The sequence below is a fragment of the Plutella xylostella genome, chromosome 13 (genome assembly GCF_932276165.1).
Source record: "Plutella xylostella chromosome 13, ilPluXylo3.1, whole genome shotgun sequence".
Classification (NCBI taxonomy): domain Eukaryota; kingdom Metazoa; phylum Arthropoda; class Insecta; order Lepidoptera; family Plutellidae; genus Plutella; species Plutella xylostella.
In genome coordinates, this window is record NC_063993.1 from 7249101 (window position 1) to 7273867 (window position 24767).

Below are 24767 nucleotides of genomic sequence, written 5' to 3' on the forward strand. Positions count from 1 at the left end.
AGGCACACTTCCATAAAATTACTGAAAAGAATTAGCCTCAATAGTAAACCACCTTGCATCTTGCTACTGCCACATTCCTATTATGAATAGCAAGCTGGTTTCAGATTTTACCCTAACCTCATAACTGAAATAATATTATGGTCAGTTCACTTCAAAAAACTTGAATGTTCACAAATCACCCTGTTCATTCTTTCAAAGAATGATTGCTGACTGCTGTATTCTGTTAACTTCAGGAACATTCAAGTTGTTTGGACCAAACTATACTTAAAATTTATAGTAAATAGGTAATAACTACTTTCTGGATTTCCCTAGGCCCTCACCACAAAAACACACTGGTAATTTTTATGCTTATGTTTATTCTTGGCTAGCGTCAACATTCTCAGTCTGCAGACCCTTGATGGATGCGACGGGCACGTAGGTCACCAGGGTGAACAGTTTGTTGGCGGAGTCCTCATCGTCATTGCGTCTGCGAGACAACCTCACTCGGACGCGGAAGGGGACATTTCTGAAATAAAATAAAACAATTATTAATTCTAACATGGTTTTTAACTCTCATTAAGTGATAGGTTGATATACATCGGTCCAAACAACTTGAATGTTCATGAAATTGGCTGCAATTACACTTTAGTAGGTACCTTGTACCGTACTAACAAACCACCTATTCATTCTTTGAAGGATTATTATTTATATGTATAAAATTAACAGTTAGTGGGTTTGACCAAGCACAAAATTGTGATCGCAGACCATTTCACGAACTTTGAGGTTATAATAATAATAACCAAACCAAACTACTACTATTTACTTGCATTTGTTTGGTTGAGGTTTGGTTTAGATTTAATAAATGTAGATATTAGGATATTCTATAGAATTAAAAGATGCTAATTCAATTCATCTCCCATCCATTAGTAAAGTTCCGACAGTGTAAATAAACAGAACTTATAGGTTAGGATATGTGAAAACGAAACATATAAACAATTAAGACATCCACATATAAATTATTTGAGGGAATACTAGATACGCTAATACAAGATGTATTTACCTAACTCCCTTGGACCAAAGGTACTTGTTCAGGCGAGTGTCTACTCGGACATCAGGAGTTCCCATTTGAACTTCAGCGAACTTTCTGATTTCCTTGATCGCACGGGGAGCTCGCCTCTTGAAACCGACTCCATGGAGACGTTTGTGTAAATTTACAGTGTATTCACGTGTAACTACTTCATTGATGGCAGATTTGCCTTTCCTCTCTCCCTTGGGCTTTGCCATTTTTGATCTGTAATAAAAATATTTTCAGTTATAAAAATAAGCACTTTTGTGGACGCTTTACACTTTTACCATCGTAGTTTTGAAGAATTGCTATAAATACAACAATTATTCACTGAGATTACATTGGATTTTTAAATAAAACACACACCTTAGCGTTTCTTCAGCCAAAATCGACACAAAAAGAAATGTCAGAATCGGGTGACCTGTCAAAGTGACAGCAAGTTGTTAATCTGTGTGTTCGCCGGTTTTGGCCCTCCTTTGGCACGAAACTATTTTCTGAGATAAAATTATATTTTTATAACAAAACCAATATGAAATTGTATTTCTAATTAAAAGCTGATTGATACAATCCAATACAGTTTTATTATAATAAGTGAATAAAATTTATTAAGTATCAGAATAAAAGTGAAACAAAACATATTTTACCATGACAAATTTCATTGCACACAGAATAATTTTAAATTAAAAAGTTACTAAATACAAAAAAAATACAATAACAAATCAAGCCACTGTTGTTTAATACTTTTTGCACAGTATTTTTATTTGTTTACTGAGTTTACGAATCCAGCACTCAGCTCTTTAGAAGCAATTTTATTCAATTCACCTACCTAAAACTATGGCTGAAATATACAAGTAAGACAATACTTCTGAACTTAACCTAACATAACCCTACTGTTATGTTTCTATCTTGATTATTTAATATTATCATTGCAGACTCATTCATCCTGTGAAGTACTTCAACGATTATGTATCAAGAGATACTCGACCCGATGGCAGGAAGTTTGATGAACAAAGAAATGTGCGACTAAACATTGATTCTCTCAAGACTGCCGACTCGTCAGCTGTGGTGAAGTGTGGGAACACAACTGTTGTGTGTGGCATTAAACTGGTAAGCAGCTCCTTCTATTCATATATATTTTTTAGTATATTACTCCAATAGAACCTTTGTGCACATAATGGGGAAAACTCTCTTCCTTAACTTTGATTATCATGGTTGATTCAAACGTCTAATCTGCTTTCCATATAAAGGAACATCGTAATCATTAAGAAAATAATATATAATGTGGACTATAAAAAGATATAAAATGTTGTTTCTGCAACAGAAAAATACAATAAGTAATATGTTTTATTGAAAACATAATTACAGACCAGCCAATGTATACTTATCTAACTAATTTTAATTTCCAGGAGCTGGCTAGACCAAAGGCTGAAGAACCAGACATAGGATACTTAGTAACAAATGTGGAGCTGCCACCGCTGTGCTCATCCAAGTACCGTCCCGGACCACCGTCGGATCATGCCCAAATCACTAGCACATTAGTTGCAGACATTATTTCAAACTCAAAATGCATTGATCTGAAAGAACTGTGTGTAGTGCATGACAAATTGGCCTGGGTTTTGTATTGCGATATGGTCTGTCTTGACAATGATGGAGCGTTAGTTGATGCTTGTTTGATAGCACTTATGGCTAGTTTAAAAACAAGTAAGTTGACTAATTATGGGATTGTTTAAAAAACCTCACACATATTATTTTTTAATTACTTACTAATCTACAAAATATATTTATTAATCCCTTTCAGTTTCACTGCCAGCAGTTACTTATGATGAAGAAACAGAAGAAATTACAGTAGACACTAGTGTTCAAACTCCACTGACTATACACTCCTTACCTGTGGCTACAAGTTTTGCTGTTTATGAATATAATCACGGGTAAGACTGATCTTGATTAGTAAGTCCAAAGAACCATAAAATATCCTTAGTATACCAAGATACCTAGTAGGTCTACTGTGGTTAACATACCTATTTAAAATAAATTACCCATTCAATAGATATGTTTTTTTGTCCGCTAACTACCTACCTAACTTTTTTCTATTTCAGCAATGTCATACTAAGTGACCCAACAGTGTATGAGGAAGAAATATGTGGAGGACTTGGTTCAAATCTGATTGTGTGCTGCAGTGATGGTATCCTCTGCGGCATCCATAAGTTTGGAGGTAGCAGTCTGTCTGAAAAATGCCAAGAAGAAGCCTTAAAAATTGCGAAACAGAGGTCTAAGATAATTAAAGATGTAATTGATACATGTATAAACAATGAGGAATAATGTATTACTAATTGGTTTTTTATTCGAGTCTGGTGAACTTGTCTACCCATTTATTAATATTATTCAATTATTTATTGCACAAATATACATACAAGTGTACAAAGGCTCATCTGAATGCTAAAAGTATTTACTACCAGTCCAACCAACAGGAGGTGCAAGAAATTTTTGTAGGTAGGTAAAACACCTCTCTCTGTCTCTCTCTCTCTATAATGAAATATAGTAGTGGCTGTGGTAGTGGACAGACTCATGCTAACTCAGTCTATCTCACTCTTATCGTAGTCCTATAGATAATCCCACTTATGTAATGGCCACCATTTTCATATCGTTCTTTATCTGCGTGAGTTATTTTGCAAACTCTAATACCACTAACGACAGGAACGGTAGAATATTATAGCAAGGGCTTTGATGACCATAGGTACATCTATCACTGTGAGCGGGGCGCGGCGAAGTGCTTCAACAGGGTTGAAAGCATAATTGTGACATAAAGGTGATCGTGTGTCGTTTAGCTCACTCTCACATTTTGTTCCTCTCATTGTCCAGTTCCCTTGCTCTGCAAAGCTTACTTAATCATAAGATTAAGAAACTGAAAAAAGTTGTGCGGCAGTGTTCAGTTAAAAAAACCCAGTGCGTACACTGCTATTGTCAATTTTAATCTGTGGACAGTAATAGTTTTTTGCCCTAGCAACACCACCGACACCGTATTAGTTGAAATTTAAAAGTTAAAATGTCACCACGTCTCAAAATATCAAGCCATGTTATTGAGGTAAATTTTAGATTATTAAGCTTTTCCTCTTAATTATATTGCATATAATGCTCAAAATACTAGATTCTACAACTTTTATTACTATGTAAAGTTAAAAAGTGTACAAAAATCACATAACCTCATTATGTCAATTTGTTTTGATCTTCATGGAAGTTGTGTTCTATTCTAGAGACTTTCAAAGGTAGAAAGTGACGAAAGTACAGGATGCCTGTACGGCCTTATGTACGACGGGACCCTCCTCGTCGTTGGACTGAGTTTAGAATTGTTTGAAGATGATAAGAACACCTACAAACAGTTGTTGTTGAACCTGCCTACAGAAGTTGAACTATGTGGTGTCATAAAATTCGGTGACTCGCTCACTATGGACAACCAGCTCAAGGATATTTTAAAGGTAATCCTTTACACTATACATAGTATTACACAGTACATAATAATAAGATGAATAAAATCTTTACTTTAAAAAAAACAAACAACTCAATTTGATATCATGCCTCTATATTTTTCGACATTTCAGGATGTAGATATAACAGATAATCCTCTTGTTATCATAATAAATAAGGAAAAAGATATGAAAGCTCACTTCTTAGTGCATGACAAGTTTGAGGAGACTCAGTATGAAGTGCTGAGTGCTGCGGAGATTCAGAAACAGTTCCTGTATGTACGCCTTAACACGGTCCTGCCACTGAGGTGTGAGGCCACCATTGCTGGTGTCAAAAATGTTATGCAGAATAAAAGGAAAAAGGTAATAAAGTGGAGAGTTTTTAGTAAAGAATTGATTACAAGAATGGCAGCAGCAGAGTGTGCAATGTAAATTTTTAAGTTTATACTTATATAAATGTCTACTATTGTCTACTCCTAAAGCAATCCAGTATTAAATATTACATTTATTATAAAAAAGTTACTAGATATTATGATGGTTAATTAACTCAATATGTAGTCGAAAATTACATACAAAATGTTTATAATTATTACAGATAGCCTCTGGCCAAGTGTCTTTTCATGTGCAAGGCACATCAGTGTACATGTTTGGAGTGGCATCAGATGTGGCTCTGACGGGCATCAGCAATGACGCCACCGTCAGCGAGCTGGTGGAATCACTGAGTCCTGAACAACCAGCCAAGAAGAAGAAGCAAAGCAGTAACACTGTGGTGAGTTTGTTAATAATTATACATATTTAAATAAAAATATATAGCTTTTATCATGCATTTCTTGGTTGAAGTAAGCCCAAATATGTATTAAAAGAAAAATATTGTAATCAGTAATTCAAACATGTTACTATGAAGATGCTAAGAAATATGGTGGTTCTGTAGTTACAGTTCAATCATAGAATAACAAGTACGTGAGTTCAATTAACCTTTTTCGCAGGAAATAGTGCCTGTAAACTTAGTTATGAAATCAACAAGGGATATATTATCAGAGAAACTTGTGAAAACGGCTGTTAAAATGATGACTACTCAGAGAAAACGTAAGTATTCATTTTACAATATATTTATTATCATGAATCGACAACGGTAAGAGACATAAGATGGTTAAGCGGCCGATTGCATAGTAATTTCATCCATGAGTTTGTCAATTTTATTCAGGGAAACCCTATGTGATCAACCAATTATGTTCATAGTTCTTAAAATCTTAGGTGACACCGCATAGTTTCTTACAAAATGAATAAAAACTTCAACATCCATCCAATCAAATTAACACATATGCTCTATAAGATAGTCACAAAACACTAACAGAATTGTCATTTACCTCCAGCCGCATTCTGCATCAGCATGCCGCTGCGGGTGGACACTCTGGCCATGATCCACCGGGGCACGAAGCTGCTGGAGCTGTACTCCGTGCTGGTGGAGGCCACGTGCCGCGCGCTGCGGCTGCTGGAGACCGGACTCGTTGAGCAGCTGGGTATGATATGTTTAATTATTGTTATGAAAATTCACTATACGCATAATCTGAATACAATTTATACTAACGTCTGCTAGTTACATCAAGCTTTCCACATCCACGAACTGGAATGTTACCTGTATAACATATAAGGTTGTTGATCCAGCAGAATTAGCCAGCAGGGAGTTGATTAATTCGTTTCGTTTCGAATCGTGTTGTTTACTTCGTTTAACAACAAAATAAATTAATTTTAGGTCAAGAAGGCATTGGCGATGGTGCAGGGTTGCGGTTACCGGAGACCTTCCACTTCTTGCCGCAGGAACTCGGCCACTTCTTGACGAGAGTCGTTCCCAAAGGCATTCCTGATGAGAGCATGGGTAAGTTATTCATCTCTTTACATCTAATTTGTAGTGCAACGCTACAGATGACAACAATACCTACTATACACTTATTCAAATTTAGTTCTTCAGATATTGCACAAACAAACTTCCCTCCATATTAAATGAATATTCATTAGAAAGTAACTCAATAATCCTGTAGTTTTAAGTGGGTCAGTAGTAATAACTTCATGAGATCATCATCATTCAAAGAACGCCACAACACTCTGACCTTAACCTTCCTCATCCACTACTGTAAATAAATAAATACTGGCTACCATTTCCTACGTGATGCCTTCATACAATAACCACGCTATTATATTCGCAGAGAGCGAGCGGCGCGCGCTGCACGAGCTCCTCAACCTGCCCACGGACCGGCCGCTGTTCCGACGCGGGAACGCACACGCAGACAGCTACGGCGGCCGACTCATCAACCCGCATGAAGGTACAACTACTTTGCCATATTAGTCAGACTAAATAGAGATAAATATCACACTAGACATGGAACATAACTGCTCCTTCCTGAAAATCCAGCTTTATACCTGTTTTGGCGTTGCTACTACCAACGCTCTGCAAATAATTATACACCATCACGTTTTTCAATAGGCCGCTAATCCATAATTTTCACTTGTAGTGTGAAACATGGAGTCACATATTTACACAGCCCAACAAACCCTTTCCCCAGCCAGCCCCCCCCTCCGGAGAGCGGAGACACATAGCTTCATAATTTTTAGAATTTCTACTAGGCTGGCCATGCATAATATTCTTCACAAGTGTGAAACATGCAGTCACAAATCTACACAGTCTAACCAACCCCCAGGCAGCCCCCCGCAGCCCCTCTCAGACAGCGTGGTGGTGCTGGTGCGGGTACGGTACATAATTTGTAGACTCGAATCAATTATTTCGCTGTTGTACTGGAAAATGGTCCAGGCTTAGGAAGGTAGTTTAGACTTACTGGATATGCTCAAAGGTTCCATTCGGGAGAGCCAGGTACAGGTACTGTAACCCCCACAGAGAATATAATTGATCACTTGTAGTGTGAAACATGCAGTCACAAATTGACAAACCCTCTTCCCGCAGCCATCCCTCTGCAGCCCCGCGCAGACTCGGTGGTGGCGCTAGTGCGCGGGCGCTACGCGTACCACCACTACCTGCAGGACGGCGCCGCCGACGACGGCTGGGGCTGCGCGTACAGGTCCATGCAGACCATCTTCTCTTGGTTTAGGTGAGTTTGACGCAGTTGTATTAAAGCAGTTTTTACCGAGAGCTTCTCTTGCAGGTTTTGTCGTGGGAATTTCGGGATAAAAAGTAAATATAAACCTTCCACTTAAGGCCGGAGGAGACGGTACTATATATCACTGTATTTATTAAAAAAATACCGCATCAAAATCCATGGTGTAGACTACTGTAGACTGTGTAGTTTAAATATCTAAGTTTACATATGCACACAGCTAGATGCGAAAAGCGACTTAGCATTATGCTATGTAGTGAAGTGATAGTGAAGAGCGTTTATATTGATTAATTTATGCAAACTGGCTATAGCTAAGTTTCACAAATCCACTCATAAAGCCACAAAGACAGCCGAATTTTCATGCAGCCTGCCATCATAGCCAGCCCGTTGTGTATATTGTGTTAAGTAAATTAACAAAATTCCAGGTATCAAGGCTACACGACAGTCGACATCCCGACACACCGCGACATACAGAAGTGCCTGGTCGACATCGGCGACAAACCATCCTCCTTCGTGGGCTCGAAGCAATGGATCGGCTCTACCGAAGTCATGTTCTGTCTAGAGACCCTGCTTGGGGTGCAATCGAGGATCATATTCGCTAACACCGGCGCGGAGATGTCGCTTTACGCTCCCGAGTTGGTGCATCACTTTCAGAAGCATGGCAGCCCTATCATGATTGGTGAGTTGATGGAATGTAGCTTAATTCTTAAGTGAAAACTGGCGTAGCTAGATGATTTTTGGCATCTATAAAATCTAATCTCCACTCTTTGCCTGCGAGTTGGGGATAAATTCCCCTATCCACCTTGCTTCTATGCATGCGGTCCGGTCGAAAACCCAAAAATTGTAACCAAGACTAAGGCTCCCATATAGACCAACAGGACCAACAAGGAGATAGCATGTCTATACACAGTATATGGAGTGTCTCCTAAATAGTAAACCAACGGAAAGGGGGTGATTCAGTGAGGTCAATCTGAACAACTTTACTTGTACAGTCGGTCCACTATTTACGGTACGCCTCTATAACGGGTGCAAATTCCAAGACCAATTTCTCTCCCCAGGCGGCGGCGTCCTAGCGCACACGATCATAGGCGTGGACTACAACCCGGCGACCAGCGAGGCTCGCTATCTGATCCTGGACCCTCACTACACGGGCGCGGAGGACCTCACTACGGTGGTCAACAAGGGCTGGTGCGGATGGAAGAATGGAGACTTCTGGAACAAAACTGCTCACTACAATCTGTGTTTGCCGCAGACTAAGCCTTGTGTTTAATCTCCTGGTTTAAGTTGAGCCGTTTGGGTGGTAGAATAAGTTAGGTTGGAATGGATAACAGAATGAATTTTACAGTTTTATGACCCAGCCCAGCGGCTAAGTTTTAAAGAGGCCAAGTTTATAACATCGTTATGGGAAAGAAATGTAGGTGGAGATTAGTCGTTAATGCAAGGTATAAGTATTAATTATCATTGCCAACTTTTATGTACAATTGCATCGCCACGTTAATTAATATTATTACTGACTTATTGAATTACTAATGATTGTTGAGGTCTCCTGTAGAACCTTAGTTATAACATAACCAACATTGCTACTTTATTATTATTACAAATGAATGTATTTATTGAAATATTTAGCATTTTCAGTAGCATAACCTGTGAAGCATTTATCAATTAAAAATGTGATAATAATTGTGATTGTTCTGTTTCACGACGCTTCATGTTATTTATCACAATGTTATTGTTAATTGCCATAAATTATATAAATATTGTAGTTGGTTGAGGAATTGTAAGCTAAGACTGCACTATATTGTTTAGATTGATAGCGTAGGGTAAAGGTCTGACCTATAAGAGAGAATTCCAATTCGGTATGTTAAGTAAAATTTTTTGATGCTAATTCCAAAACCGTTTCGAGATATTATCTTCTTAATAAGTGTCTCATTCTTAAAAATATAAAATATTAAAGGATTCCGATTATTTTATCAAAAATGAAAATATAATTTGTCCTTCAAGACGCTGTGCAAGGTTAAAGTTTCAACCAAAGAGAATAAAAATATTCAATCGTTAAATGTCACTTTTGTCAATCTAAAGTGTAAATATTCACAGAGTTACGATCTTGATGACGTCAGCGGCTGCATGGTAGCGAATGACGTCATAAAATCGTCGAAGAGCCGATCTTTAATTATTTTTTATTAAATTAACGAGAGCAGTAAAATAAAAAATATTCAAATTAGTGTCTCAAATTCCAATATACTTCAATTTAAAATTATTAAAACAATCACCATAAAATTACTTAACATACCGAATTATTGTGTCGAAAATAATTTGTTTACTAGTAACTTTTAGGTCAGGAGTCAAATGTATTACGATGTGAATGTGTCTAAAATACGAGATGGAAAGTGTATCTGTAATTCCTCACAATATTAGGAGCGAGGTCATGTAAGCGAAAGAAGTTATATTATATTTTTTATTAATAAATTATAATTGAATTTTCAAATTAGTTTTTGTCATACGTATCATTACGTCGTTTTTTAAAATGCTTTTTGTTGCGAGAAATAACGTATAAAAAAAACACGAGATGAAGTAAGGTGAAATAACAAAATGTAGGTGCAGGAAAATTTTTTTTATTCAATTAATTAACCTTTATTTACATAATGCTTAGAGAACTTACAAAATTAACTAAGTCCGTTTTCTTAACAGCTACTAGTATGTACAACTAAATCACAGAATATGAACCTATTTAAAGACAGCTTTAAGTATCATTAAATAATTACCCCCTTATTCATAGAAAAGTTACAATACGTTTTAACTAATAAACTGTTTTGTCGCTCTCTGTCAAAGAACAAATTGTTCTTTGTCGGAGAGGGACAAAACAGTTTATTAGTTAAAACGTTCTGTAACTTCTCTATGAATAAGGGGGTTAATATCTATGTCTAAATGATAGCCCTTTACCTTTATGAATGATTTTCTTTCAACATAAGTAAAGTTGTAGAAACTTCTTTCAAGGAGATATTTTATCATACACATATCTTATCGCGGTCGCTACATCTTCATTGTCGATTGTTTTACAATCATACTCTGTGTAATTTTCTTAATCATTTTAAATCTGTGAGATTTGAAACTACCCATAAATGATATAAGAAGGCGATTCTCAACCGCGCGCCTTCCGAGTGTTAGAATCACTGCAAAATGGTCACTATTTATATTGCGGTAGGGCGCGTCATTGTTTACATGTAACATGCCCAATCAGTGGCGGATTAAGAGCATCGGGGGCCCTAAGCACGAAGCCTGTGTAGGCCCCTAATTTAGAACAATTTGTTCCTTGAAAAAGAGTGACAAAACAGTTCAATAGCTAAAACGTCCTATAACTTTTCTATAAAAAAGGATGTAAAACATTTTTTTAAAAATTTGCTTGTCTTAAAGGCCTACGACACGCGCAAGTATCATCACAGTTACAACTGCACATGTCATTGCGATGTGGTAACGACGTGGTCGTGTGCAGTTAGTGTGAATTCACACGTACCACAACCACACCACGGTCCACGTCGCAGCGACAAAATGTGGTCAAGCTGTGGTTACGTGTGAATAGTGTCACAGCGACTTTTTGCAGTTGCGTTGTGGTAGCGACAAAACGTCGATGTGGTTGCGTTGTCGCTGTCGTCGCGAAGTGGTAACCACGTGGTCGTATACAGATAATAGGGAGAGCAGGTGGCCGCGGTGCCGCCGCCACGTGGCGGCGTTGCCGTCGCGATGTGGTTGCGATGTGGTCGTATTACACAGGTGCTCGATAACATCGGCAAAATGTGGCACGTGTGAATTGGATTATTCATTTTCAATACAAAATATACGCCCGACCACACGGCATAGTTGTGGTGTGGTTGTGGCTGTGGTGTGGTTGTGGTACGTGTGAATTGACCCTAAGTAAGCCTCATTTTTGTCAAAATCGTCGGCGTGGAAACTGGAAACAATGTTTCCCAATGAGGAACTATTTCTTCTACTGGTATATTTTCAATGCCTGCAAACAACTAGAATTTTTTCACTACAAAAAAGTCTCGTTGCCTGCTATTCCCAAAAATCAAACCGTATACACGATCGAAGTAGACAAAAAAATTGCTGGAAAATTTAAAAAAACATTCACATGTCGAACTACTTGAGGATTTAAGAGAAGATTCTAATGAATGGCAATATTGTTAAAATTTCAAACATGTCGAAAAATGCGCAAGCCGCGCTTCGGGGTTGGCGCGGTATACAGTTTTACCACCCATTCGCACTGTATTCCATGTACAGTACCTACAAGCCGGCCTGCGCAGGCAAACTCTGGTGATACTTACACGTGTGGTAGGCCCTTTAATCAGACCAAACTCATTAGGCACATCGGACATATTGTGGATGAATAAAATGTAGGTATAAAATGAAACAGCAGCAGAGGATGGGGGCCCCTGGAGGCCCGGGGCCCCAAGCACGTGCTTGTCGTGCTTATACGTTAATCCGCCACTGTGCCCAATACAGTGAGTAACAAAGTGAGGAGAACCGCACACTGGATTCAACTATACATCATATCAAGTTGGGTACAACGAAAGCAATAGTCAAATACCGCTCTTGTTATATAATATATGTTAACACGCAAGTACCTACGGTGGCCTGCGCCTAAAAGTATACAGGCGGAGTTTTAAAAATAGCGATCTCTAGCTCACATGCTGCTCAAGCACATCCACATAAACACCACTGCTACACACATCACACACAACACGTCCCCGGATTTATAACAGATGTAGCTGGTCCCTTCATCATCAGGGATCGCTATTTTAAAAACTCCGCCTGTATACTTTTAGGCCCAGGCCACCGTACATTAATTTAAAGTTAGTTTGCATAAAGTAATTTAACAAGCTAGCTAACATTCTTTACAAGAGGTATAACATACACCGATAAAGAATCAAAATGAAAATGGCGACAATTTATCAACAGGACTATATTTTTTTTGTGATTTATATTTTTTGCAGTATAGCGGACTGGACTAGCCAACGAAGGGTGCGAGATAGCATAAGTCGGCCGCCATTTTCATACGGTATAATTACGGTACGGTACGGGTACGGTATAACATTAAATATGAATCAGTGGATATTTTGCGATAATATTAACACTGTACAAGATCTCTAGTAGGTATAAATAACAAAATTACATCAAGAACTATTTACCATGTCAATCTTGGGTTCGAGTACGAAATACGAACTAGCTCATATTCTACTAATACCTCATTATGTAGAAATTGCTTGCATGCTGATAGGTATGACAGTCCCCAATATTCAAATATTTAAACAGTCTTCAAGAAACATATTATTCAACAATAACATCAAGTTACCAATATAGAGTCTATCTAATCTAAAGCATTCAGCAGACCCCTAGATGGACCTAGATATTGAAGAAGGTACAAGACATTGAAGCTAAGACTAGGTGAGTCACCATTTGCGTTTACAACACAGCAAGACCTATAGTATTCAAATTTCTTACAAGCACTAAACAGTTATATCTAATAACACTAGATTTTCACCAAAAAATACCAACGCATTGACTTAGAAACGCGCTATCTGTCATTATGATTATTGTCTCACGAAATAACAAACCCGCAGGTGGTAAGCAATTACTGTCTTTAAATCCATCAGTTTCTGATAAAATAAGACTGTGGCCGGTATAGAGGTAGTGTCCTTACAGAATCTCTAAATCGCAGTGACGTATTTGAGGGAACTTTTTCTGTAACAAAAAAAAGAGTAAATTATTAGATCAATCGGCGGAATAGGAAAACTAAAATAATTTAAATAATTGAAAATATAGGAACAGTAGCTACTGTTTACTTCTTAGCATTTTGTCGGTGACAATAGTCTAAGATAGGATTACCCAGTTGGACTTATGTAAGGTAGGTACATTTTGATATGCCACTCGAGAAGGCTGTTTTTATGCACCCCCATATTCAATGTTATGATTATGATAAATATAAGAGTGCATGAAATGAATGTTAGGTTAGCCAGTTCATCATCACAACCCACGTCACCCACTGCTGGGTCACGGGGCTCCTTGGAATGAAAGAAGGGTTTTAAGTCTAGCTGGCCTAGTGCGTGTTAGTGGACTGGCTATCCAGTTATGAATACCAATACCAATAGTCAACTGACCCGTAGTTTGAGTTCTATCCTGTCTATCTCCCCCCCGAGCATGTCCACGATGTTCTCGCCGTGCTTCAGCAGGAACGCCTCCACGTCGTCTATCGACTGCACCTTCCTTATATCCTGTAAGTTGAATAAGTGGTTGAATACAATCGTGATATTATGAGATTTTCTCTTCATTTAGACGGTATTTAAAGTTAAAATAACTTAGATGTTTCATTTAAAAACGAACAGTTCATTTCTTTATGACATATTTGTTTAGGTAAGTACCTTATGTTTTTGGTAGTAAAATAATGATATATGAGAGAAAAATATAAAATAATATAATTACCTCTAATAACATATTTAAATCGTGTTTCTCTAAATACGATCTTGTGAGCGCTCTGCCGTCAAAATCTACTTCAGCCTGAAACAAAAAATATTTTAAACAATATTTTAACATCATCATGAGCCCTTAGTCGTCCAATGTTACATAAAAAAATAGTAATGATTTATAATCATAAGTTTAGTAAGTATAGTGTTAATTGAAGTGTTTGTACCTTATATCTTATTAGATTGCTTCCAATATCTATGCCCTTAACATCGTGAATGGCGCGAATCATAAAGTCCCGTTCTAACACGCTGTTGATTTCGTCCAACTGCTCTTGAGGAATCGATCTGCAAATAAATAATAACGCATTACTTCTTTATCTCCTAGCCTAGAGACAAAAAATATGATTGTATAGTAACTTTAAAAACAGAATTATAAACTGTCAATGCGTATCGGTCCATACTTTTCTAAGAGTGTGCGTGCATCCACAGAAGTCCGATAGCCGCGGCGCTGTTTTCAACGTAGTATTATTTACACTTTCTACTCTCAATATTCCTACTTAACCTGTAATTTACAAAGCGCCAGACGGGACGGCAGTCAAGAACTATTTCTCCCTTCAATGATTATTTTCACCAAAATCATCACCGAAATCATCATCACAAATAGCACCGACTCTTGACAGGGGCCCATAAAGGTCACACCATTGCCACACTCATCATCATCATCACCTGCCGACCAGCGCAACCACATTGCGAGAGTAAGGCTGACTCACGCTAATACTGTAGTATGCTGATCATATAAGAGTGAGGGTGTCCCACGCTACACGCGGCCCACTACTGACCTGCCCACCAGCGCGCCCACATTGGACAGGATGATGAAGCTGGCCACGCCGCCGAGCAGCGAGCCCACCAGCAGGCAGCCGCACGCGTCGTACAGCGGCGACCCGGTCCACTGTGACAACGCCATGCACGACGCGGCCACCACCACGCCCGCCACTGCTGCCGTGTCTTCGAGGAGGACCACGTTGACGGACGGGTCGGAGCTGCGTTTCACTAAGGAAAGGGTAAACGTCACGTTATTTAAGTTTCCAAGAAGCTGCGTTTCACTGGAGGGGTAAACGTAATTTAATGTTTCCATTTATTCTTCGTTGTAAAACAAGAGGGAAAAAGAGAGTGAAGATGGAGTCGACATTTGAAAAATCATGTAGAGCATATCTTTCTAAAAGATGTACTGTAATACTTTAGAAGGACTAAAATTAGTATTTCATAAGACTCTCTACGCGCGCCTAAACCTACAACTCCAAGGAGATCTAAAAATGATCTTCTGTCTGAATAGATATTGGTCAAGACTATAATGAACTAATGTATGTATGTAACTAAATAAGTTCATATTGTTATGGTGTGTTGCGGGATAGAATGCTCTCTTGTGTTTACTGTCGCAACAATGTACCTAAAGTAAATTGTGCTTTACTGTAAATTCAGCATAGAAAGTATTTTTTACACTAACCATAGTCATACAAGGTCATGTTGGCTTCTTTTGCACCTTTCCTGATGGCGTTCAGAGCGACCATCAGTGTAGCGCCCTCCGACACCACCGCACCGCCCAGCACGAAGTAGGCCTGCGAATATGAACATATTCACAGTAAGGGTTTGAACACAACTGCCATGCGACATTGCATTGCAAAATCGTTTGTACCTCCCAATCGCAGGTGTTCACGAATTTGCAAAACTTGTTCAGATTGACCTCCGAGTCACCCCCTTTCGTCTTACTATAACTTATGAAACACCCTGTAGATAGACAAGTCACTCTTAAATCTTCTTAGCGCGTCAGCTAGATAAGAGTTTGAAACTGTTGCGAAAGCATTAGCCATAGATAGTTTATGACTGCTCTGGGTGCGCCGGAAGAAGCAGAGATTGTTGGTTGTGGTTGATTGATTGGTTGTGGATGCAAAGGTCAACGTTCTATTTTCTCTGTGCTTGCCGACCGGCCTATAGTGGCAAATCATACCCAGTAGAAGTCCTGCATGGGCTGCGGGTCCAGGATGCCGGTGACGCCGTGGTAGAACGACAGGCCGCTGCCCACGCAGAAGATGCCCACGCCCGATATCAGCGACGACACGTAGCGCATGTTGGTGTAGCCGTACGGGTGGTCCGGGTCCGCCATCTGGGGTGATAGACAGAGGTTGTGGTGAGTATGAAGGTAATTGAAAAATAAAATAAAGGGTTATAGGAATAGAGAGTAGAGAGAGAAGAAAAAAACAAATTTGAAACTAACAGACATTTGTAATTATTGATTATAAACTTTCAGCATATAAATGGATGTCATAAAAGGGAAACATATTCATCCATTGTAAAAATAACGTCTATCTGCCTACTGCCAATGCTATTAATATTCAGAAATTTACATACATTACTATACTGACTACATAGGTACCTATGTTATCTACCATGTAGATCTAAATGTTCTACTTAGATAGCATTGTCAACATGTTACCTGTACAGATTTGTGTATTCCATATGCTAATATGAGCTGGTTGACTGTATCGGCCAAGGAGTGGATGCATTCAGAGAACAAACTGTGGGATCCAGTGTAGCACCAAGCACACAGCTTGAATACAAAGTTACACCCGTTTCTGAAAATAAAAACAATATGACTCACAAGTTGAAGGGTGCAAATAGGATTTTTATGTTGTGCCAAAATATCCTCACTTTGTTTCATAGCCATATAAAATATTTATTATTTGGTTTTGTTAGGTTGTCCCTAATCCCACCCAATGATAATGGTATGGTGATATCATATAGGAATGTTAAGTTAGATTTTGACTTCCTATTCATTGATTTTTTATATTAATAATCATTCATTCTTATTTAAATAATTGTTCAATTAGGGTGGTAATATCAAGTGTTACTACTTACATAGCCACAGCAGTTAGAACTACCCTCCCAGACCTTGTTCTCAAGCCGAGTTCCTCCTCCTTCTGACCCATTTCTCTTCTGTAAGTCCTCAACCTCCTTTTCACAGTAAAAACATCTGAAATGAATTGCATGTGGTTCTTTATTCATAATTACATCATAAAAGTAATTATATGGATAGGGCATTTAGTCAATTTACCCTGTTCATATCTTCTCCTATCTAGTTCTCTTCTAAGTAACTCTTTTTCTAAAGCATCTCTAGAACCCCAAATCTGAAAATTTTTAGATGTGAAATTAGTTATTTGTTAATCAAATAGAACACAAATTTTCATTGAAACAAAATACATACCTCTATAGCTTTAGCTTCTACATCTTTCCTGTAGTATACAGTAATAGGTGGAGCTGATTCATACGGAGATCTCCTTAGTACTTTTGGTAGAGTCTCTAGATCTGATTGTTTCAGCAAATACTCTGTCATGGCTCGCATGGGGGTGATGAAGTTGCGCTCCGTGTAGGACGCTGAGAAATCTATCAGCAGACGCTTCTTGGCTGTAAAGGAAAATAAGTATAGTTTTAGTACTATGCAATATATGTATATGGCTTATGTTCCTACTTCATAAAAGCTAATAATTATGCTGATTATAATGGAATAATATTTTGCTAGTAACCAACAAAATTTAAATATTAATAAAATATTTTGTTAAAAAATATAATAATTCAACATACCAGGTGGCACCGGAAGTTTTTGCTCTGAAGAGGCATCTTTTGTAGCTCTTTCTATAGTGACTTTAGTCACTTGCTGCTGACTGTCTACCTCAGTTTTAACAGCTATGGAGCCACTACTAGTTTTCTTCACAATGGTTTTCGAGCTGTTTTCCTCTGCTGCAGGGACATTTTCACTTGTCTTGCTCTTCTCGTTAAGACTTGAGCAGGTGTTGATGCTTCTCCACAAGATATTGTATGCATGACCAGTTTTATAGCATAAGTTTAATGATGATTCTAAATGTTTCGGAAAGATGTCTGGGCTGCCAAAACATACTGTATGCAGGTGTTTCATATGAATAGGCTTCTGAAACACTTTTCTACATAAATATTTCATCGCAACTGGAGGAAAAACAATCATTTTGGTGGATTATGTTATCGACCAAATAAAAGTAGTGAAAAAAGTTATTTTTTACGGTTTTAGGATGTACATAGCTGGCTGTTGAAGTAAGTTCTTTGTTGGGATATAATCTTTACAGTTCACTGGTAAATAAACGGTTTTAAACACTTTACAATCAAAAAGTTCTTTGCACTTTTCATCATTTCACATCACACATCACATCACAAACTGCTTTTGACATTGACAGTTGTGTACTGACAGATTCATAGACCAAATTCCAGACTTGACGGTCCTTAGTTGACAGAGTACCAACTTACAAGGAATGCGGAACATTGTTTTGGGAAATCACTTCATCATCACTATAGACTAGTATAGACCGTTTCACCTTATTAGAATAGACTAAGGTTGGATTTTGTCTGTTTAAGTCATGTTATTTGATGAAACGCTCTATACTCTATATAATCTCTCAGAAAAATACCGGACTAAGCGCCGACACACCATCGGACGCGGCTGTGCGGTCTATGCGGTCAGCCTCGACTTAAAGGTATCTAGGTAAGGAATGTACACTTACACTACACTGTTCAAACTATCGGACGTAAGTCGCGGACGTAACCTAGAGCAGTCCTTCAGCTTTCAGACGTCCGAGAGCGATCTGGCACGAACTGTCTCAAAAGACCGTACACACATTATCAGTCGCGGCTGACAGCCGCGTCCGATGGTGTGTCGGCACCTTAACTGCTCTGTGAACTCTGAACTCTTTGGTGACAGCATAAAAAATCTACCACCATTGTTTACGATACGATTTACAATTTTATACCAAAATAATTTTAGATAATTTCATAATTTCATGACAGGATTCTATAAATATTTGCGTATTTATTCCTGAACAATGAACTCTAATGGAAAGTCTGATAAAATAACCTTAAATTCATGTCAATACACGCCAATTTATTTGATACAAAACAGTAGTGTTTCCGAGGTATTTACTCTGCATATATTTGTAGAATATAAACATTATGATTATTTGTTGTTATTAAAATGTATACCGCTTTATTTACAGGGCCGGTCGTTTGTATTAGCCCCTACTATTAAAGAGGACTCAAGACCAGTGAGCAACAACCTAAAATTATTTTACGAAAATAGCGGGAACATCGAAAATAGTGTCCTTATTGATAATGTGCAATACGTCGCCAATCCTCCCGCTGCTCCTGCTAAGAAAGTGCAGGAACCTCTCGGCAATAACCTCAAACTTGCTAGTTTCCTTGTGCCAAAAAAAGATGCCACTAAGGACCAGTACATAGCTACTATTAGCAACAAAATCTTGAAACCAACAGTTAACTCAAGCAATACTAATGTCCTACCAAACATCAATATCGTCACATCCAAGCCGAATGGCTCAAGAAGCAAAGCCAATGCACCTCGCACACTGATAAATCCAAGATTACTGCCAAAGATAAAGCCAAAAGAGAAGTATGTTTTTTATCACTTTTATTATCTACTATTTTTTGTTAAATTTACCTCAAAATTATATTTAAAAAATATCTACCTCTCTTTACAGAATTCCGGAGCCGTCCAAGCAATCCTCAGTCCATTTATTAAAATTAGGAGGATCATATCACAGGTGAGTTAAATATTATTAGCAGTTTTATTTTTTCTGCAATAATTAATTATTTATAGCTGATAATAACATAATTATAAATGCTCACACCTTGTACTAAAGGTAGTTGTGCGCAAGGCCATTTTTTCAAACCCAGTGGTTACTTCACGTTTTTTTGTTTCAGCCTTAATCAATTGAATGAGCAACAGATAAAAATTGTAAACCACGCACTGGACAACATTAAGCTACAAGGCAATGCAGAGAAAGCAACCAAGCAACTCAAGCCAACTTATGATCCCGTCACTAATACAAGGATTATTTACAAGTAAGACCTATGCTATTGCTATTGCTCGGGAGCTAGGCTGGCTGACCTGAAATCAAGGGGATATGTACCAAGGTTCCACTCGAGAGAGCCACGTACAGGAACTTCGCCCCCTACCAGAATAGAATAGAATAGAATAGACCTATGCTATTCTTTGTAAGAATATAATGTGCATAAATATAAAATGTATGTATTAAGGCCTAATCTCCCTTCCTAAGTCTAGACCACAGGTTGTTTGGTTGGCCTACTAGAGTTTAGCAAGATTTCATGTTCTAGATATAAACTTAAATATTATACTATTTTGTACTTTCAGAATCGTCTCACCCAATGATCTAAAAGTGATTGGTAAAAACAAAATAGTCCTAAAAACAGCTGCACCCATTAAAGAAGAAACAGCTACAGAAGTATTTGAGCAAGACATTCAAAACCATGGAGTGGACACAAAAAATGCTCCTGAAGCCAAGCCTGAACCAGTACCAGAGGTAAGAATAATGTCTATTCATAGTATACAGGCTGGAGTTTGACTATAGTAAAGCCAAAGTAATCCTGTGTTTGCAAAATATTTTATGCCCACTTATTAACTACATACTATCAAGCACTATAACTATAATGAATCAAATATCTGGACCATGTTTGATACACAAGTAGGTATACAAGGTTGTAACAAGCCTGTATTGAAAGTTTAGTTGATACAAATAAAAATATACTATAAAATGCAGGTAAAAGTAACAAGAAGTGGGAGGACCGTGAAGCTGCCAAAACAACTGCAACAGACTCAGGATGATCCCCCACCCAAAGCCAAGAAGAAAGTGGTGCATCAGACCGTCGTCTCATGCTTCCAATGCTCTTCGGTAAGTGATTACAACACAATAATTAAGTATAATTCAAATTGTATCCACTGTCAAACATAGGAAGGTTATTTGTTGGTAATTCAACAGTCATAAAATCCACAATGAGGGTACAGTACAATCAATGTGGCTTCAGCACCACACATGGACAGGCTAGAATGCATTATTTATAAAGAAAATTGTCCTGAAACTGAAAAATGACTGTTATATTTATTATTATGTAAGATAGAATTTTTAAAATCTTACCTCCTACCCATGTATTGTTTATGTGCCAAATTAGTGGACAAAATTTATCATAACGTACCACTATACCTACATAAATCTTTTCACAGGAGTTCCAAAGCATATACCGACTGCAGCGGCACTACGAAGATCACCCGACGCACATTCCCGCGAACTTACACACGAGCTTATTCCACTGCCTGCTGGCGATGGTGCAAGACGGTACCGAGGAAGAGAAAGCGTCGGTGTTCATCAAACAACTGGAACAACTCGTGGAAAAGCTGCGGGCGCTGCTGCCGTGCCTTCTGATGACGGTGAATGGTGGAGAGACCACCGAGTGCACCATTAATGAGGATGTTGGCAGGTAAATAACTATAATTGATCAACAATTAAATTATCATAGTTAGTTCCCTACATACTCAACTTATCATCAAGCTGTAATCGTTCCCTGCTGGATAGGATGTATCATGTAAGCCTCTCGCAAAGAGCGCCACGACATTCAGTCCCCGGCCTTCCAAATCCAGTCAGTACTTCCGTTATTAATAGCCACTTACTGCCTACATAGCAGTAGTTAGGTACCTATATGAATATAACCCAGCATTTATTATTTGATGTTACCTAACTCATTGTTTTTCAGGTTATTCGGCATGAATCCAGGAAAGTACAATATGAACATAGACGCACTGTCGTGTGTGAAAGATAAAGGGGGAAGCTGTAGACATAATAATGCACCAACGCAAATTCAAATAAATCCAGACATCAGCCAACCCACCCAGATCTGGGTCACGCAACAGCAAGAAGACACTCCGGTCATTGAGAGCGAGGGAGAAGACTGCGCTAGAATTAACCCTGTAGATAAATGGCAAGTTAAAAGAATATGGAAGCATAAACTGAAACATTCAGACAGTAAAAATGTGCATAAGAAAATTAAATTAATTTGCGAACCAGTAGAACCCCTTATAGAGTTGGGCAGTGAGACTTTAGATAGTTTTGTAGATAACAGTAAACATCAAGTTACATTTGTTGTAGACAAAAATGATGTGGCAGATGAGACTGATAAAAGTACAAAACTAAAGGAACCTAAAAGTCTGAAAATTATTGACTCTAAGAAATCGAAAGGCACACACTCACAGTTTTACAGTACGCATTTCGATATACGTTCGTCGCCTATTAAACCGTCATCAACCGTGTTTAACAAATTTCAAATAATTCCCGATAAAATGCCTTTGAAATTTGATCCACCTATATTGCAACCCTTGAGTTTTGAACCTCAAAATGAACAAAATCAAGACTCAGACATGCAGATACAGCACAACTCGGAAAACTCTTTAGATCTCAATATAATATTGAAAGAGTTGACTTCGACTGAAAACCATAGTACAAATATAGTTTCAGAAGATTTAATCACAAGTGATAATTGCAAAGAAAGTGATATTCTTACTCCTCTAACCTTTGCTAGCTCTAAAGATTGGCCATTGGGTGTAACCAGTGACGACCAATCACAGGATAACTGCATCAAACCAAATAGTTTAATTGTACCTGCTATGCTACACGTTCAAGACAGTGCTCTTATTAATTCTACAGATTTTAGTACTACAGAGATTAATTACAATAATAGGGTTACAAATTATAATGAAACTGCCATTACTACAAATGACAATGCAGTCAGCAATGATACAATAATGTTAGATAATAATCAGGAATCCAATCAAGGCTCCTCTGTCCTCAACTTCTTGGAATCATTAGGCAATGATTGCCTTTCCTGTCCTGAGACTGAACTGAGAAACAATTCTATTGACTTTTCTCTAGACTTGTTCTCATTTAACCATACATAATTTAAGATTAATTAGTTAATGAAATTGTAAGATCAAACTATATGTGATTCATTGTATGTATTGTTTAAATATGTATTTTGATCATGTCTATGTTTTAAAATAGTTTTAAGAGCCGAAAATGGAATAAAAATAGATAATTTTATTTACATAATATTTGTTGTTTTTATTGATTGAGGTCAGTTACAGGTTCATAATAGACAGGAATTAGGTACATGTTAGAGCGGTGGTAGCTCAGTCGGTTAAGCGCCCGCTTCTCACGCCAGAGATGCGGGTTCGAATCCCGGCGCTGACATGTACCAATGAATTCTTTGAATTTACGTACAATGTATACCATTACTCTTACGGTGAAGGAAAACATTGTGAGGAAACCTGCATATCTAGATTTAGCACATCTAGATTTGTGAACCCACCAACCCGCAGTGGACCAGCGTGGTGGGAAATGGTCCAAGCTTAGGAAGGCAGTTTAGACCTTGGGGATATGCTCGAGAGCCAGGTGCAAGTACTTTCACCCCCACAGAGAATAGAATAGAATAGGTACATGTTGCCATTTATATGCGGGGAAATAAGTTAGTTCCCTTCTGTATTGATAAAATACAAGTTTTGACTTGAAATTTTACATTGGTTTATAATAAAGTTAAGCTGTTGAAGGACCATCATTTGAATTTAGTTTCAGTAGCCAGAAAAAATTAGGTAATTTTAAGCTTGTAAAACTGGTCTTGCATTCTTCCCTTCTAAGTTTTCATTAGTGAGAGCATAGCCCGTGCCTCCTCTTTGCAGTGGGATGATGTCCTTTTCCTTAAGTTTATCTCCTGTGAGTGGATGTAACCAGTCCTTCTTGATGAGGTTCTCCACACACTCCATGGTTACTATGTCACCAGTTGTCCTAAAAATAAATAAAATCATAAAATGAAATAAGATTATAAATATGATCCATAATTATTATATAAAATTATTATGGTGATAACCTAACGCTGAACTGTTTTCTCTTACCTGATTATGGCACATGGCACAGCATTGCTCAGTATGTCATGTGTAACTGGACACATGTATCTATTTTCTTTAGCTATAAGGGACTTTTTGTCATCAGGGTCCTTCACAAGAGTCCATTTCACTTCAATCAAGTCTTTCATTTTTAATGGTCTGCCACTGATAGGACAATATACTACAGGATCAGGCTTTTCTAATTTTGTAATTTTAGCATCAGGTAGCTGGGATGGTATCCAGAAGCTTGGCACTTGCTTTCCTTGACTTGATGAGGTGGATGTTGATGGTGTACTTGTGGAGGTTTTATTTTGAACACTCGAAATGTTCTTCTCTCTGTTCATGAACTTGATCAAGTTGGCTTCCTTTTCAGCAGCAGCAAGCTCTGCTTTCTCAGATTCTTCCTTTTTCAGTTGCTTTTCATATAGCTTCAGTTTGCGGGTATACTCTGCTTTTTTGGCGATGATGTACTCTAATATAGCTTCCTTATCGAACAGGTATCCTTCTTTGGTGACGACAGGGTTCCTACATGGCTGTAATGTCAGGCTGCAGCAGTCGAAGCTTTTCACTGAATCTTTTCCAACTCGTTCAGCCTGTGTGCCGTATCCAGATGCGGCCGCATCTTTTTTCTTTTCATGGTAGGTGTATACTGCACCCGCAGTACAGTTTCGCGCGTGTCTTGTCATAAGCTTGAGTTAAATTATATCAAATATAAGATTCCCTGAGAATTTTTATCAAGCAAAACAACAAAATGCAACATCGACATCGACAACACAGATTATTCAGAAAATAACGATATGTCATTCGTATTCATAGACCAATTTACGTCTACGCCACGGTCTACGCACTTCCACAACTTCCACGTTTGTACCTTGACAAATT

At 38.0% G+C, this 24767-nt stretch overlaps 6 protein-coding genes across 6 annotated transcripts; 3 read left to right on the plus strand and 3 right to left on the minus strand.

Annotated features, from left to right (window-relative positions):
* Positions 1-337: 337 nt before the first annotated feature.
* On the minus strand, positions 338-1425 carry LOC105387598 (60S ribosomal protein L31). The gene is given in 3 exon segments (NM_001305495.1): positions 338-505; positions 1040-1270; positions 1412-1425. Coding segments are annotated over 2 exon segments (375 nt in total). The 5' UTR covers positions 1264-1270; positions 1412-1425; the 3' UTR covers positions 338-354.
* Positions 1426-1720: 295 nt separating this feature from the next.
* Positions 1721-3384, plus strand: LOC105387597 (exosome complex component RRP43). The gene is made up of 5 exons (XM_011558346.3): positions 1721-1896; positions 1978-2152; positions 2452-2746; positions 2844-2973; positions 3142-3384. The coding sequence occupies exons 1-5, from the start codon at positions 1880-1882 to the stop codon at positions 3362-3364; spliced, it is 840 nt and encodes a 279-aa protein (XP_011556648.3). The 5' UTR covers positions 1721-1879; the 3' UTR covers positions 3365-3384.
* A 662-nt stretch (positions 3385-4046) lies between these two features.
* On the plus strand, positions 4047-9293 carry LOC105387167 (probable Ufm1-specific protease 2). The gene is made up of 11 exons (XM_048625116.1): positions 4047-4127; positions 4297-4518; positions 4642-4869; positions 5102-5275; positions 5493-5592; positions 5880-6026; positions 6260-6382; positions 6711-6827; positions 7463-7607; positions 8039-8292; positions 8672-9293. Exons 1-11 carry the CDS (start codon positions 4089-4091, stop codon positions 8881-8883), a joined length of 1761 nt encoding a protein of 586 aa, XP_048481073.1. The 5' UTR covers positions 4047-4088; the 3' UTR covers positions 8884-9293.
* Positions 9294-12730: 3437 nt separating this feature from the next.
* Positions 12731-18292, minus strand: LOC105387166 (zinc transporter 9). The gene is made up of 12 exons (XM_038112023.2): positions 17705-18292; positions 17328-17527; positions 17178-17250; positions 16982-17096; positions 16560-16698; positions 16074-16229; positions 15573-15684; positions 14908-15118; positions 14296-14413; positions 14088-14162; positions 13766-13879; positions 12731-13349 (listed from the first exon to the last, which is right to left on the minus strand). Exons 1-12 carry the CDS (start codon positions 18099-18101, stop codon positions 13305-13307), a joined length of 1755 nt encoding a protein of 584 aa, XP_037967951.2. The 5' UTR covers positions 18102-18292; the 3' UTR covers positions 12731-13304.
* Positions 18293-18828: 536 nt separating this feature from the next.
* On the plus strand, positions 18829-23055 carry LOC105387594. The gene is made up of 8 exons (XM_038111906.2): positions 18829-19059; positions 19141-19550; positions 19639-19701; positions 19862-20002; positions 20313-20481; positions 20719-20850; positions 21180-21433; positions 21707-23055. The coding sequence occupies exons 1-8, from the start codon at positions 18970-18972 to the stop codon at positions 22902-22904; spliced, it is 2457 nt and encodes an 818-aa protein (XP_037967834.2). The 5' UTR covers positions 18829-18969; the 3' UTR covers positions 22905-23055.
* A 454-nt stretch (positions 23056-23509) lies between these two features.
* LOC105387592 (nitric oxide synthase-interacting protein homolog) lies at positions 23510-24674 on the minus strand. The gene is made up of 2 exons (XM_011558341.3): positions 23895-24674; positions 23510-23787 (listed from the first exon to the last, which is right to left on the minus strand). The coding sequence occupies exons 1-2, from the start codon at positions 24569-24571 to the stop codon at positions 23601-23603; spliced, it is 864 nt and encodes a 287-aa protein (XP_011556643.3). The 5' UTR covers positions 24572-24674; the 3' UTR covers positions 23510-23600.
* Between the last annotated feature and the right edge of the window lie 93 nt (positions 24675-24767).